The sequence below is a fragment of the Quercus lobata genome, chromosome 8 (genome assembly GCF_001633185.2).
Source record: "Quercus lobata isolate SW786 chromosome 8, ValleyOak3.0 Primary Assembly, whole genome shotgun sequence".
NCBI lineage: Eukaryota > Viridiplantae > Streptophyta > Magnoliopsida > Fagales > Fagaceae > Quercus > Quercus lobata.
The window spans coordinates 65,164,715-65,176,600 of NC_044911.1; the positions used below are offsets into that span (position 1 = coordinate 65,164,715).

The 11,886-nt window shown below is 35.2% G+C and overlaps 2 protein-coding genes across 2 annotated transcripts; both read right to left on the reverse strand.

Annotated features, from left to right (window-relative positions):
• Positions 1-3,474, reverse strand: LOC115957921. The gene is made up of 3 exons (XM_031076261.1): positions 2,514-3,474; positions 1,637-1,909; positions 1-612 (listed from the first exon to the last, which is right to left on the reverse strand). The coding sequence occupies exons 1-3, from the start codon at positions 3,093-3,095 to the stop codon at positions 343-345; spliced, it is 1,125 nt and encodes a 374-aa protein (XP_030932121.1). The 5' UTR covers positions 3,096-3,474; the 3' UTR covers positions 1-342.
• An 848-nt stretch (positions 3,475-4,322) lies between these two features.
• LOC115955185 (60S ribosomal protein L10) lies at positions 4,323-7,190 on the reverse strand. Its single transcript, XM_031073241.1, has 4 exons — positions 7,085-7,190; positions 5,590-6,091; positions 5,103-5,184; positions 4,323-4,707 (listed from the first exon to the last, which is right to left on the reverse strand). The coding sequence occupies exons 1-4, from the start codon at positions 7,092-7,094 to the stop codon at positions 4,639-4,641; spliced, it is 663 nt and encodes a 220-aa protein (XP_030929101.1). The 5' UTR covers positions 7,095-7,190; the 3' UTR covers positions 4,323-4,638.
• Positions 7,191-11,886: the final 4,696 nt, after the last annotated feature.

Here is an 11,886-nt window from a genome sequence, read left to right on the forward strand (position 1 = left end):
TTAGGAAGAAGAAGAAAACATTTTCCATCGATGAAAGATGATCAGAGATTACAAAAACTAAATTTCCATGTCAGTTGTCAGACATGTTGCCTCAACTGTTAGCTTTATTTGTCCCAACCCGTCTCAACTTTAATAATAAAAAATGCATGAAATTTCCAGAGATGACAATAGCAGCACAAGGTAATGTCAATCTTGTAATCAACTCTGGTTTAGATGCATGGCACCCCTTCACCAGTTCCATTTATCAGAGACAGACAAAACCTCAAGCATTCTTTGAAAAGCTCCTGTGGTAAAACAAAACACAACAGAATGGACAGGCGATAACAAAATCTTAAGAAGCAATTACTGTGAGCCACCTTTTTCAAGCTTCTCGATTTCTTCACGGTGCTTCCTTTCTGCCTCCTGAAGTTCTCTTTCAGCATCCTCCTCTTCTTCAATTTGATCAAGATCATCAAACTCCTTGGTTGCTGCCATTGCTTTCACTACAGGATCTCTTAGCTCAGATATTAGCCCGCCCCCAACCTTGTACTCTTCCTCATCTCCAATCAGGAATAATCGCTGGTCAGGTCCTGATGCCATGGGAATGTCAACTGCCAATAGCTTCATATCATACTGAAAGAAAGATGACACCAAATACTTAAATAAGCATAACCAGACCAATTAAACAAAATAAAATTGACCACTCCAAGTTCTAGGTTCTATATCAGAAGAAAAGACTAAAGATCCTAGTGATTCTAAGTTCCGTATTAAAGGGATTCTGTAGAAAATGAGTAATTAAGTTTACATTTGTTTTTTTTTTTTTAAAGATATGATAGTGTATCAAACCTATAGCATCCATTTTATAATGATTTTTCTTTATCATCAAGCCAAGAAATCAATTGATTTTGGTGTAGGCTGGAGATTGAAACACAAATCTCTTATTTGACAACAAGAGACTTTATTAATTGAGCTAACTAAATCCCACGTTAAGATCAATTTTCTATATATATAGTAAAGTGGAATTTAGTGAACCCTCATCTCTCTCTCTCTCTCTCTCTGTGATTGATGGACTATATGTGTGAGCATGTGTTCATGTATGTGTGTGTGTGTGTGTGCGCCTGTGGATGCATGCATTAACCTGGTTATCAACTGTATGAGCTGTCAGATAACTTCTAATTAACTAAAGTAGCAGTAATATGCAAATTAGGGGTTGTGAGAAGGCATTCAGTCTCACCACTTGACAAGAGCTAAAGATAAAATTATGGAGCAATTGATGGTGCTGGTTAATTCAAATAGTAATTCTCTGGCCATCATGCCAAATGCTCGGAATAGAATATCACATTCCTGAGGACAGGGGTTTAAAGGGAGAGCGCTATCTCCCATTCTATAGCCCATAAGCTTAATGAACCTCCAACTGACCCAAAAAACCTAACTCTAGCAACATAACATGAAATCATTCTTGCAGTCTACATATCTCGACAACATGGAGCAGGAAGAATGTGCACATAAATATTGAACTTCAAGAGACAGTCCCATTCAATGTTACAAAGGACGCTGAGGCAGAGCAATAAAGAGACTTATACAACCACATACAGAAAGTTTCATTGCCTCATCTGATGGGAGGAATACAGGGAAAGTGGCTGGAATAGAAACAAACCTGGCCTTTTTTATTCTTGACTTCAACACTGACAAGACCCTTTCGCTCAGAACCTCGTATTGGGAAGATGAGAAAACACCTTTTGGTCCTAAGACTAGGCTTGAAGTTCTTCAGTGTAAGCCCTCCTCCTGACATAACATAGGCTCTCAATTCTGTTCCAGAAAGAGGGGCACCCATAACCTCAAGGATCCCAGCAGACGTATTAAGCCTCCTCATGGCCATTCTATAAACTTTATCAGGATTGATTGTTAATCTTGAGCGGATATAAAGGCCCTTCATGTACGAAAAAAACAAAATACAAAACCTGTGATCTATAAATTATCATAGCATTTCTCAATGCAAATAATACTAGCTAAGATTGTATTAAACAAAATTATTCACAACTTGCAAATTAGCAGTTTTTGATCAATTAAATTGCAAGTAGACTTTTTTTGATAGCTCAATAGTGACAATGGGGAAGGGGGGTTTTGACCCTGGAAGGCTGGATGTCTCCATTGGAAACGCTAGGAGGTGGCAGTTGAGCTACAAGGGTCTTGGCTAAATTGAAAGTAGACTCTCTTCAACAGGAAATCAGAAACAATTTAACGAGACAATTTAGATCGATTTTCACTATCTCAAATAGAAAAATAGTCCACAAATATCTCCTAATATGTAGTATGTGAAGTGAGATTATAGAAAGCCTTACATAACAAAATGAATCAAAGCAGAGAGAGATAATGAAAAAACAAAAGACAGACAGGAAAGAAGAAGTTGGTTTGAAGCATAAACATAATGCAAGGGGATCCCAGGCAGGTCGGCAATCTATGAATATTGATTTGATATCTCTAGAGTCTAGTGTAGAGGTAGAGATTTAAAAGAAAAAGAAAAAGGAACTTACAGCAAAAGCGACGATAGCAGAAGAGAGGGCGAGAAAGCCATACTTGGCCATGCCTTCGGAGAGGCCAACGAAGGTATTAGCTATGCCGAACATAATCCTCCAGAGCAAAGCACAGAGTAAAACGGCAGTGGCCCCAAAGAGAAAGAGAGAGTTTCTCTTAAAGAAAGCCTCAAATTGCAAACCAATGGCCTGGCGGTAGCGAGAGAAAGCGGAAGAGAGAGCTGTGGCGGGCTTGTCGAAGACCTTTCTGGCGAAGTTAGCATTGTTGACAGAAGAGAAGAACCTAAACCCAGTTGATGTGAAAGAGAGATTGGGGTTATGAGGTGGTTTGAAAGTGAAAGTGAAAGTGTTGTTTGAGAAAGAGGGTTTTGGTTTAGAATGTTGAAATTGAGATTGGGAGATCAAGGAGGTTCTGGTTTCGGAAGACGAGAAATTACGAATAGCAGAGTAAGAAGGGACATTCGGAATAGTAGATGTACAACTAGAAAAGGAGCGATTTGGCTGAGCGATTTGGAGCCTCCTCAGAAGAAGACCTCGGATCAGTCTGGCGGAGGTGGAAGAAGAAGAAGAGGATTTTGACATTTTTTTTTTTTTTTTTTTTAATAATTTTATGTACCCAAATCCAATACTGCTTCTACTTCTTCTTTTTCTTCTTCTATTATTATACTGTAAAGAAAAAATATGGAATTGGATTCACCTACACTACACACAAACCAAACTCCCCGCCTGTAAGAAAAAGAAGAAATCGGCTTCCTTCTTTCTTTCTTTCTTTCTTTTTACACAGTCTAGAATATTAATCGGGGTCGGGGGGTCATCTCCAACTCCAATACATTTACATCTATTTCGTTTCCTTCTCTTCTTTCCGTCAACTATACTTGAAATGGGTCCTATTTCCTTGTTTTTCACTTTTCATTTATTTCCCCCCCTTTATAAATTCACTATAGTTTCTTAATTTACACTATAATTGTTTGGAATTAATCGCCAATTTTAAATTTCTTCATCTCTCACTTTCTTCAAGTCTTCAAGAGGGAAACATACAGGCATTATGTTAGAGTAAAATTTTTATAATATAAAAAAAAATAATAATAATAATAATAATAATAAGCCTATTTACTCATAGATCTCTTTAAATCAATTAGCAAATAAACTTCTTTTCTTTTTTTAAATAATACTCATCAAACAACAATACCTATTAAATGGTGCATCTCATAAATGTTTTCAATTCAAATTTTAATTAAAAAAAAAATATGTTTAAACAACCTTATAATTAAATTTTAACACACCCCCCCCCCCCTTTTTTCCTTTTCTTCAACTATATCTTTGATTATTTATAGTTTTGTGCTTTTAGAAATTACATTTTAAACACTATATTTCAGGGAAATTTTCATAACTAAACTTACACTTTTTAAATAACCTTGAACTTGAAGTTTAAGATGATTACACTTTACAAATAAAGTCAACAGTTTTATTAGTTTCAAATCAAATACTTATGTAAATCCTTAATCAAATCTCCTCGTCATACTATACTTTATAAGTTAGGGTTTTATTTATGTGATTTAAAATATCTAGAGTTTAATTTATAACCACCTTAAAACTTCATGGCTATAGTCCATGGACAATTTCCATCGTTTGGAGAAAAATTTATTCCACAACCCTTCTGTGATGTGTATTTTTGGTAACTGGAACCATAATAATGAATTAAAAGAGATTATGAGAACGAGAGAGTATTCGTGTCAATCATACTCTGATCAAATAGAGCAACGCATTCTAATTGAGCAATTCAAACGATTGCTAAAATTAACCAATCCAACTACCAAGGCTAGTTTTAGCCTAATTTGATCAAGCTTATAACAAGTTTCACAAAATAGGCATGTTTTAAGGGGATGGCTGTCCCTCCCATTAAAGAACTACAAAACCACAGACACGTCATATATTAAACTGCAAAATAAATAACTAGGTTACCATGGTGTTTTTGGGGGAGAGAGAGAGAGAGATAATGTTTGTGAACTTCCACAGACGGAGAACACAAGATAATAGAGTCGCTTGACAAAAGTTTGATAAACACAATAAATTGTTCAGCATAAAATTCAAAAATAGAAGTTGTCTTCTCAGGCGACAAATTGTCTTAAGCAGTTTCAGGCAGAAAAGCTCTTCCTGGTTTACGCAATGCCAAAGATCCATGACATCCAAGAAGCTGCAGAATTCATAACAAAAACATGTTAAATTAACATTTAAATCACCATGCCTGCCCCAATCTAGGATACAGTATTAGGAGACGAGTCAACTTCAAATCCACTATATGTTAAATGTGGAGGAATGACTAATGAGGGGAAAAAAGAAATCAAGTTTGATAATGAGGGGCAGACCGCTACAACCCACAGTTCTACTCCACCTTGCTGCTAGCACTTATCTTTAATCAATCAAATATTCCTATCTAACTTGGGATGGAATTGAGAGATTGTAAACAATGTAATTATGAAGCAATTTAGAGTAGGAACAGTTTCTCATATTAAGGTGGATTTTAACTCACAATATATAGTGCCTGTGTACATGCATGTGCAGTGCATATATCTGCAGTTTTAGTACTACCTTAGCATTGACACCATCTGGGGAAATCTTGTTCTCTGCCTTGTACTTCAGATAATCAGCACGGCTGAATTTGGTAAATCCCCTGAAAGGTAATCATTACAAACATAAGAAACATTCCAATGCTAAATTCTAGAAAATCAGATACATTTATATGTCACACAAATTTCAAAATAGAGGTTAAACCCTCGAAGACATCAAAAAATATACAATCATGTCAACAGGAAGGCGATGGAGACAAAAGCAACAGAACTATATATGTCAACCTGATATAAGTTCTGTACACGTTTTTGAACTACAGTAACTCTAAGACTCACCCATGGGTGACCCCTCCAACCCAACACACACAAGAAAGTTTTGAAGGTCTCCTGCAAACAGGATCTCTAACCTAGGTGCTGTGGTCAACAGTTTCATATGCACATTATATTTAACATTCATAAATCACAAGGTGCATTAATTAAATGTCAAGGAAAAATAAGAAAAACCATACCACTTCCTGCTAACAATAATCTTTTGACGACCAGGAAACTTGAATTTCGCTCGGCGGAGGGCTTCCTGGGCATGCTGGCTGTTGCTGTCCTTACAGCGCACAGAAAGGAGGACCTGACCAATGCTTACTCTTGCACATACCCCTTGTGGCTTGCCAAAAGCACCCCTCATCCCAGTCTGGAGCCTATCAGCCCCAGCACATGAGAGCATCTTGTTGATCCGCAAAACATGGAATGGGTGCACCCTCACTCTCAAATGGAATGCATCCTTACCAGCAAATTTGGCCATGTACTTGTTGCAGGCAATTCTAGCTGCTTCCAATGCCTCACTTGTAACATTTTCCTTTTCCCAGCTCACAAGATGGACACAAAACGGAAACTCATCAACACCTTTCTTCTTCATTCCAACATCATATATTCTGATCTTGGGATCGGGGACACCACGACAATATCGTGATTTTGGGTAGGGTTTGTTTTTGATTTGACGATAACACCTTGCAGGTCCTACAAAAGTGTAGGCATGCATTCATCAAAAATAAGAACAGCAGCATGCAACAAATTACAAACAAGCCACCACATCAAAAATGTGAAATTCAAAAATAGCACAAATAAAATATGCACATTATCCCACAATCAACATAAAAGGCAAGATAAGAGTTTTATATAAACTAAATGCTAAAAAACTTGTACATTCGTTTCTAGAGCTATTTATCAATTTTCTTTTATCATATCATATATAAAATAGTATTTGACAGTTGCTCATCATTGTCAAGCCAAGACACCAATTGATTTTTGGTTTAAGTGGGGATTGAACCCTAGATCTCCTATTCGAGGATAAGTAGTTATAACAGGAACTCACTTTGCTATCCATCATTTGATGTCTTTTTTTTTTTTTTCCAACAAACAATCCATCTTTCTAATATTTCTTGGATTATTATCTTTGATTATAATTTTTTGTTCTTACTTAATGTCACAGTAGATTTTCCTCAGTTTTAATGCCTGAAGTATTTAAAGACAATTGTTGTTGCCAATTTGTAATGTTATTTAATAAAGATCTAAACATTTGCAGTACTATAAATTTTTGTTTCAAAAGATAAACCAAATACTTAGATGGGTATTAGCAAATACAAACGTTGTATGGTTTAATAAGTTGTAAAATAATTATAGCACAAAAAATAATTGTAAAAAGTAGATCCGAGAATGTACAAAACAAAGGCTCAAACACCAACAACCAAAATCTTTCAATAGCCAAAAACAGTATCATAAGTTAAAAAATAAAATGTTCGACATCTACATCTACATCTACATCTACATCAACATATACAATTCAGGAATATAACAAATCAAACGAATTATATCTTCAAAGACGTTCATATGCAATATGTAAATAGGTTTTAAAAAAAAAAAAAATTAAAGCAAGAAGAGGACAGGAAGACAGAGAATAGGAAATTTCGAATCGAAACAGAAGAACAAAAAGAAATGAATTTGTGTACTCACTCCTCCCCATGGCGGCGAATGGCGATCTTGAGCGTCGTGTTATTTCCTGTGCTGAGAAGAGACGAGACGAGGCACACACAAACCCTAAACCGATACTTTCATATATATAGTCATAGTCTTAGATATTGAAACTGCGGTTCGCGGATCCCTACAAGGTTCCGGCCCATTCCAATGTAAAATGACTCGCGCATCATCATCCACAAACTTCGTCCTGGCCCAATCTCTTTTTCTTTAAATAATATACGACCCTAACTTTTTGAAGCCCATTATTTTTTCTTCTTTTTTGATTAGTGAAGCCCATTTTTTGTTCACGCCTTTGTTAGGAAAAAGTACATTGTGTATCATATGCGGTAGAATCTCTATGTTGGCCTACACGATGAGAGAGATATTATATGCATCTAACAAAAGATCATTTGTTAAATCAGAGGTGATGAGTTCATAATATTTTTACAACAAATTACAAGTGGTTAGTTGTTATTGGTTCTAATTTGAATCTATCACTAAAATTACTTTCTTGTCCCACCAATATCAACTCATAACAACCTATTATATAAGGTTTGTTGTGGATATTACATTTCTCTTTTTTAAGTTACTACAAGATTTAAAATCATCAAGCCAAAACATTATTGATTTTTAACGTAAATAAGATATAAATTCAAATATATTATTCAATAATAAAAAACTTTATTATTTGAGATAATTGAAATCCCTCTATGTTCATATTCATTGTCCATTAAAAGATTTTCTCATTCACTTTAATCTCATTTCTCAAATTATGGGACGGTTTTGGGGTCTTAATGCTTGTTTGTTTTCTTGAGAACAGTGGAACCACAACAAGGATTTCTGATAAGGCCAAGCACATACGACTCAAACCGTTGAATTGACATTTTGTTGAGATAGAAGGCATTTACTATAACAAGGGTGGTTTAGGCCCATACAGACCCCGGGCCCTGGTACAGTGCGGTGATCCCAGGCCCATACAATGCTTCGTACGCCATTGTTTTAACAAACAGGTGTGTATTAAGAACAAAGTGGAACCACAACAGACGGTGCTGCCGAGCATTATCGGTCCAGATGGAATCAAGTTCCAAGATCATAAATGCAGCACCGCCCTCTCACCTAAACATCCACTTAAATCAAATGATATTGGACCTTCAATGGCACAAACGGTGGCTGTAATCATGATCTTCCCACTAACCTTGGCATTTTGTGAAAGAGTGAACATCAAACTGGGCGTTGCTTTGAGTCTCTGCCGAGAACGACCCATAGTAGGAAATCTTCAAGCCCACTACAAATAGATTGTGAGCCCATAATAATCCAAGGCCCATAGGCCTCGTACTTGGTTCTCACAGAACCCATGGAAACTGACTTCGGATAGTCTGTTGGTTAAATTAGAACAGGAGATTAAGGGTAATAATGATGGAGTAATAATATTTGAAAATTGCATTTCTCTTTCAGTGGGGGTCATAGGGTACTTATAATGTGATTGTTCTATAAAGAGAGACTTGGATTTTGTTGGAATTATCCCCTAAATCCATTTTTTTGTCTTATAATGTGATTGTTCTCTTTCATTAGTTGAGAGGACATATGCCAAGAAATCACCCCCAAATTTGTCAGCTAGTGTGGACTTCAAGGTATCAGGTATGCAACCGAATTTAACTTATAAAAGGCCTTCCTATTCTTCCATTTTTTTCATTTCTACTTTTTTTGCCTGTGCAATACCTACTCCTTGTATTAGTTTTTTTTGCTTTTGCTTCAAACACCCTCAAAGTTATATAAGATTTATTTATAAATTAATAGGTAAGATGATGTTTTTTAAGTTTATGAATATGCAGTTTTGGGTTAGCTAAGGATGATCCTAATTTGATTTTGAATGTTGAGTAACTAAATTGGAGAAATCTAATAAGGTATTTATTTTTTATTTTCATAAATCAGTGCTTAAAAAATAATAAGGGAGAAATAATTTGAACCTTGAGAGTGGAGAATTCCATTGAGTAATGAGGTTTCCCTTAGCTAATTTATGAGACTTTTGCTGAGACAACTAATAATTGAAAGATCAAATTAAACTCTGTTTAATAATTAGAGAATTAAATTAATAATTTAAATATATTCATTGTTAAATATAAGCCTACATTTTTAGTGTGCGTTTGGGATGAACTGAATTTTTCAGCTTATCTTCACTTTCAATTTTTTTTTGCTACTATTCATAGTTCCCATTGCACTTTTTGATACTATTCATAGGTTTCATTGTATTATTTAGCTTTTTTAAAAACATTTTTTTTACACTTTTAACAAAAAGTTTTTAGTTTCAGCTAAATAAACTGTTTCAAACGGACACTTAATGTAACAAGGTAGTGTCTTATGTAGTAACGAAGCTAGGATTTCAGTCGAGGGGTTTCAAGATTAAAATAGTATTAAAAGGACATTAAGTATTTTTTTTTTCTAATAATTATGTGTTACTTATAGGGACCACTAATTGAATTGTCATAAAAAAAAATGGGATAAGCAAGATTTTCACAATACTTTCACAAATAAATCATAAATGATAAGTTGTTACTAGTTCACATTTCAACTCACCATTAAAATTACTTTTTTGCTCACCAATAACAACCAATTACAATTTGTTACTTAAGATTTGTTGTGAAAGTGTTGTTAAAATGTTGTGGATATAGAATTTCTCAAAACTAAAATGACTATAAATTATACTATAAAAAGCTCACAAACTAATGTGACAAGAATGTATGACACTTAAACAATATAATAAATAAATGTTTGAATGAATTTTTTTTATGATTGATAACACATCAATTTGTAAAATTTGTAGTATTCATAGCATTGCTCCACTAAAAATAATGATCGATTAAAAAAAAGGAATAATTAAATGGGTGATGACGTATGTGGTGAGATAAAACTAATAAGAATAGTAAATTTCATGAAAAAGTGATATGATTTGGTATTTTTTTTTAGAGAGTTTCAACCTACGGTGTCTGCTCCTGATGATACCTCTTTATTATTAGATCAAGACACCAATCAATTTTTTGTGTAGACGGAGATTAAACCTTAGATCTCTTATACAACTATCAGAGACTTTATCAGTTGAGATAACTAGAGAAGATTTGTTTTCCTACTTTCTTGGTGTTAAGGGTTTGTACATGTATTAAAGTGAGAGTCTTTTTTTTTTTTTTTTTTTTTTTTTTGTTAGGGTAAAGTACCAAAGAATAGTTCATAATATATCTACTTCAAGGATTTTTTTCAAAGAGTCAGGGGCGCAACTCCCCCCTATTGGGGATATTACACAAAGTAATAATGGAAGAACAAGATTAACATAAAAGACAAACAGAAAATAGATAACTTGGAGGTACTATATCATTTTCCTTAGATGATATTTGCCCCCCACACTTTTGTTGCTAAAGGGTTATCGCAAATTTGTCTCCAAGATACAACCAAAATGTTGGGTTCTACAGATAGAAATTCTGGAGAATGACCACAGGATTTTTTATGTTTCTCTCAAACTTACTCTTTTGTGGAGTTAGATTTTTAAAAGAACATAAGCCTCTATTTATACTCATAGAGTTATGTTTTATGAAAATGCACATATGGAGAGTTAGTTATTTTTCAAGTGAATATAAGCCTGTTTCATGAAAAGGCACATATGAAGAGTTAGTTATTTTTTAAGTGAACATAATCCTGTTTCATGAAAAGGCATGTATGGAGAGTTAGTTATTTTTTCATAAAATGGTTAACAAAGATTGAAACATCTTCAACCTTTTTGAATAGTCACCAGAAAATTCTAGAAAACTCCTGAAAATTCAGACTTTTTGAATTTTCACTTAGAAAATTTCAGAACTTGAATTTTTACTTTATGAAACCATATTCTCCAAACTCAAACATCATTATTACAATTTATCCTTGTATATACCTGTACGGGGATGGGCCATAGGCCTCATAGGTCTCGGGCCCAAGCCTCACGACACATTATATGACCCTGTCCCCATTCTTGGACCTTTAGCCTTGACTCGGACATCTCAGGGCCCAATTTAGGCCCAAGAGTTGAAATAAGACTGCGCTAGCTTGAATACCTCTAGCAAACCCCCCCCCCCCAGATCATTTCTAACCTGATCGGGAGCGTTATTGCTCGGAGACACCCTGTACTCGGCTGCCCTGTAGTGCCTTTGAGAACATCATTGCTGAGCGGGCTTCTGAAGGTGGGAATTAATTCTAATGCCACTTCCACCTTTCTCGACGGAGCATTCACTTTGAGATGATGGAATTGGACCCCCATTCACACTAGTAAAGGGGAGTAATCATAACACCTCCACTTATCCTAACCTATAAATAGAAGAAGAGAATGAGGAATGGGGGGATAGTAATTTTGGAGAGAACACTGAGAGAAGAGAGCAACCACTCTAAGAGAGAAAAGTAGCAACACTATGAGATAAAGAGAAGGGTTAGAGGAAACAGGAGTGTACTCGGGTATCTGAGAATAGGACTACCCATAATAAGAAACCCAAAACCCATAATACAAATAAATTGTGAGCCCAAGTAGAGGCTGAGTTCAATAGCCATATTTTGGGTACGCACAATACCTATATATACAACACCCCCTCGGGGCTCCGCTCCTGGTCTTATGTAACTGAAGGAGTATATAATTTTGCTTATTTATAAATAATTCAATGGGTACACTTACAATAATGACAATGTGTATCTAGTCTCGTAAGTAGTGTGTCACCATACGCGACATCCGCGGATATCTTCTTGACACACAACCAGTCAACCACACTACAGGCCACACCCTTCTTTTG

Coding starts and splice junctions, on each gene's coding strand:
- LOC115955185 (XM_031073241.1), bottom strand. Junction 5,185..5,589: donor ATTATTGTTAGCAGGAAGTG/GTATGGTTTTTC, acceptor ATTACCTTTCAG/GGGATTTACCAAATTCAGCC. Junction 4,708..5,102: donor CAGATGGTGTCAATGCTAAG/GTAGTACTAAAA, acceptor TGAATTCTGCAG/CTTCTTGGATGTCATGGATC.
- LOC115957921 (XM_031076261.1), bottom strand. CDS start 3,095: ATGTCAAAATCCTCTTCTTCTTCTTCCACCTCCGCCAGACTGATCCGA. Junction 1,910..2,513: donor CTGCTATCGTCGCTTTTGCT/GTAAGTTCCTTT, acceptor TCGTACATGAAG/GGCCTTTATATCCGCTCAAG. Junction 613..1,636: donor TCAAGAATAAAAAAGGCCAG/GTTTGTTTCTAT, acceptor TCTTTCTTTCAG/TATGATATGAAGCTATTGGC.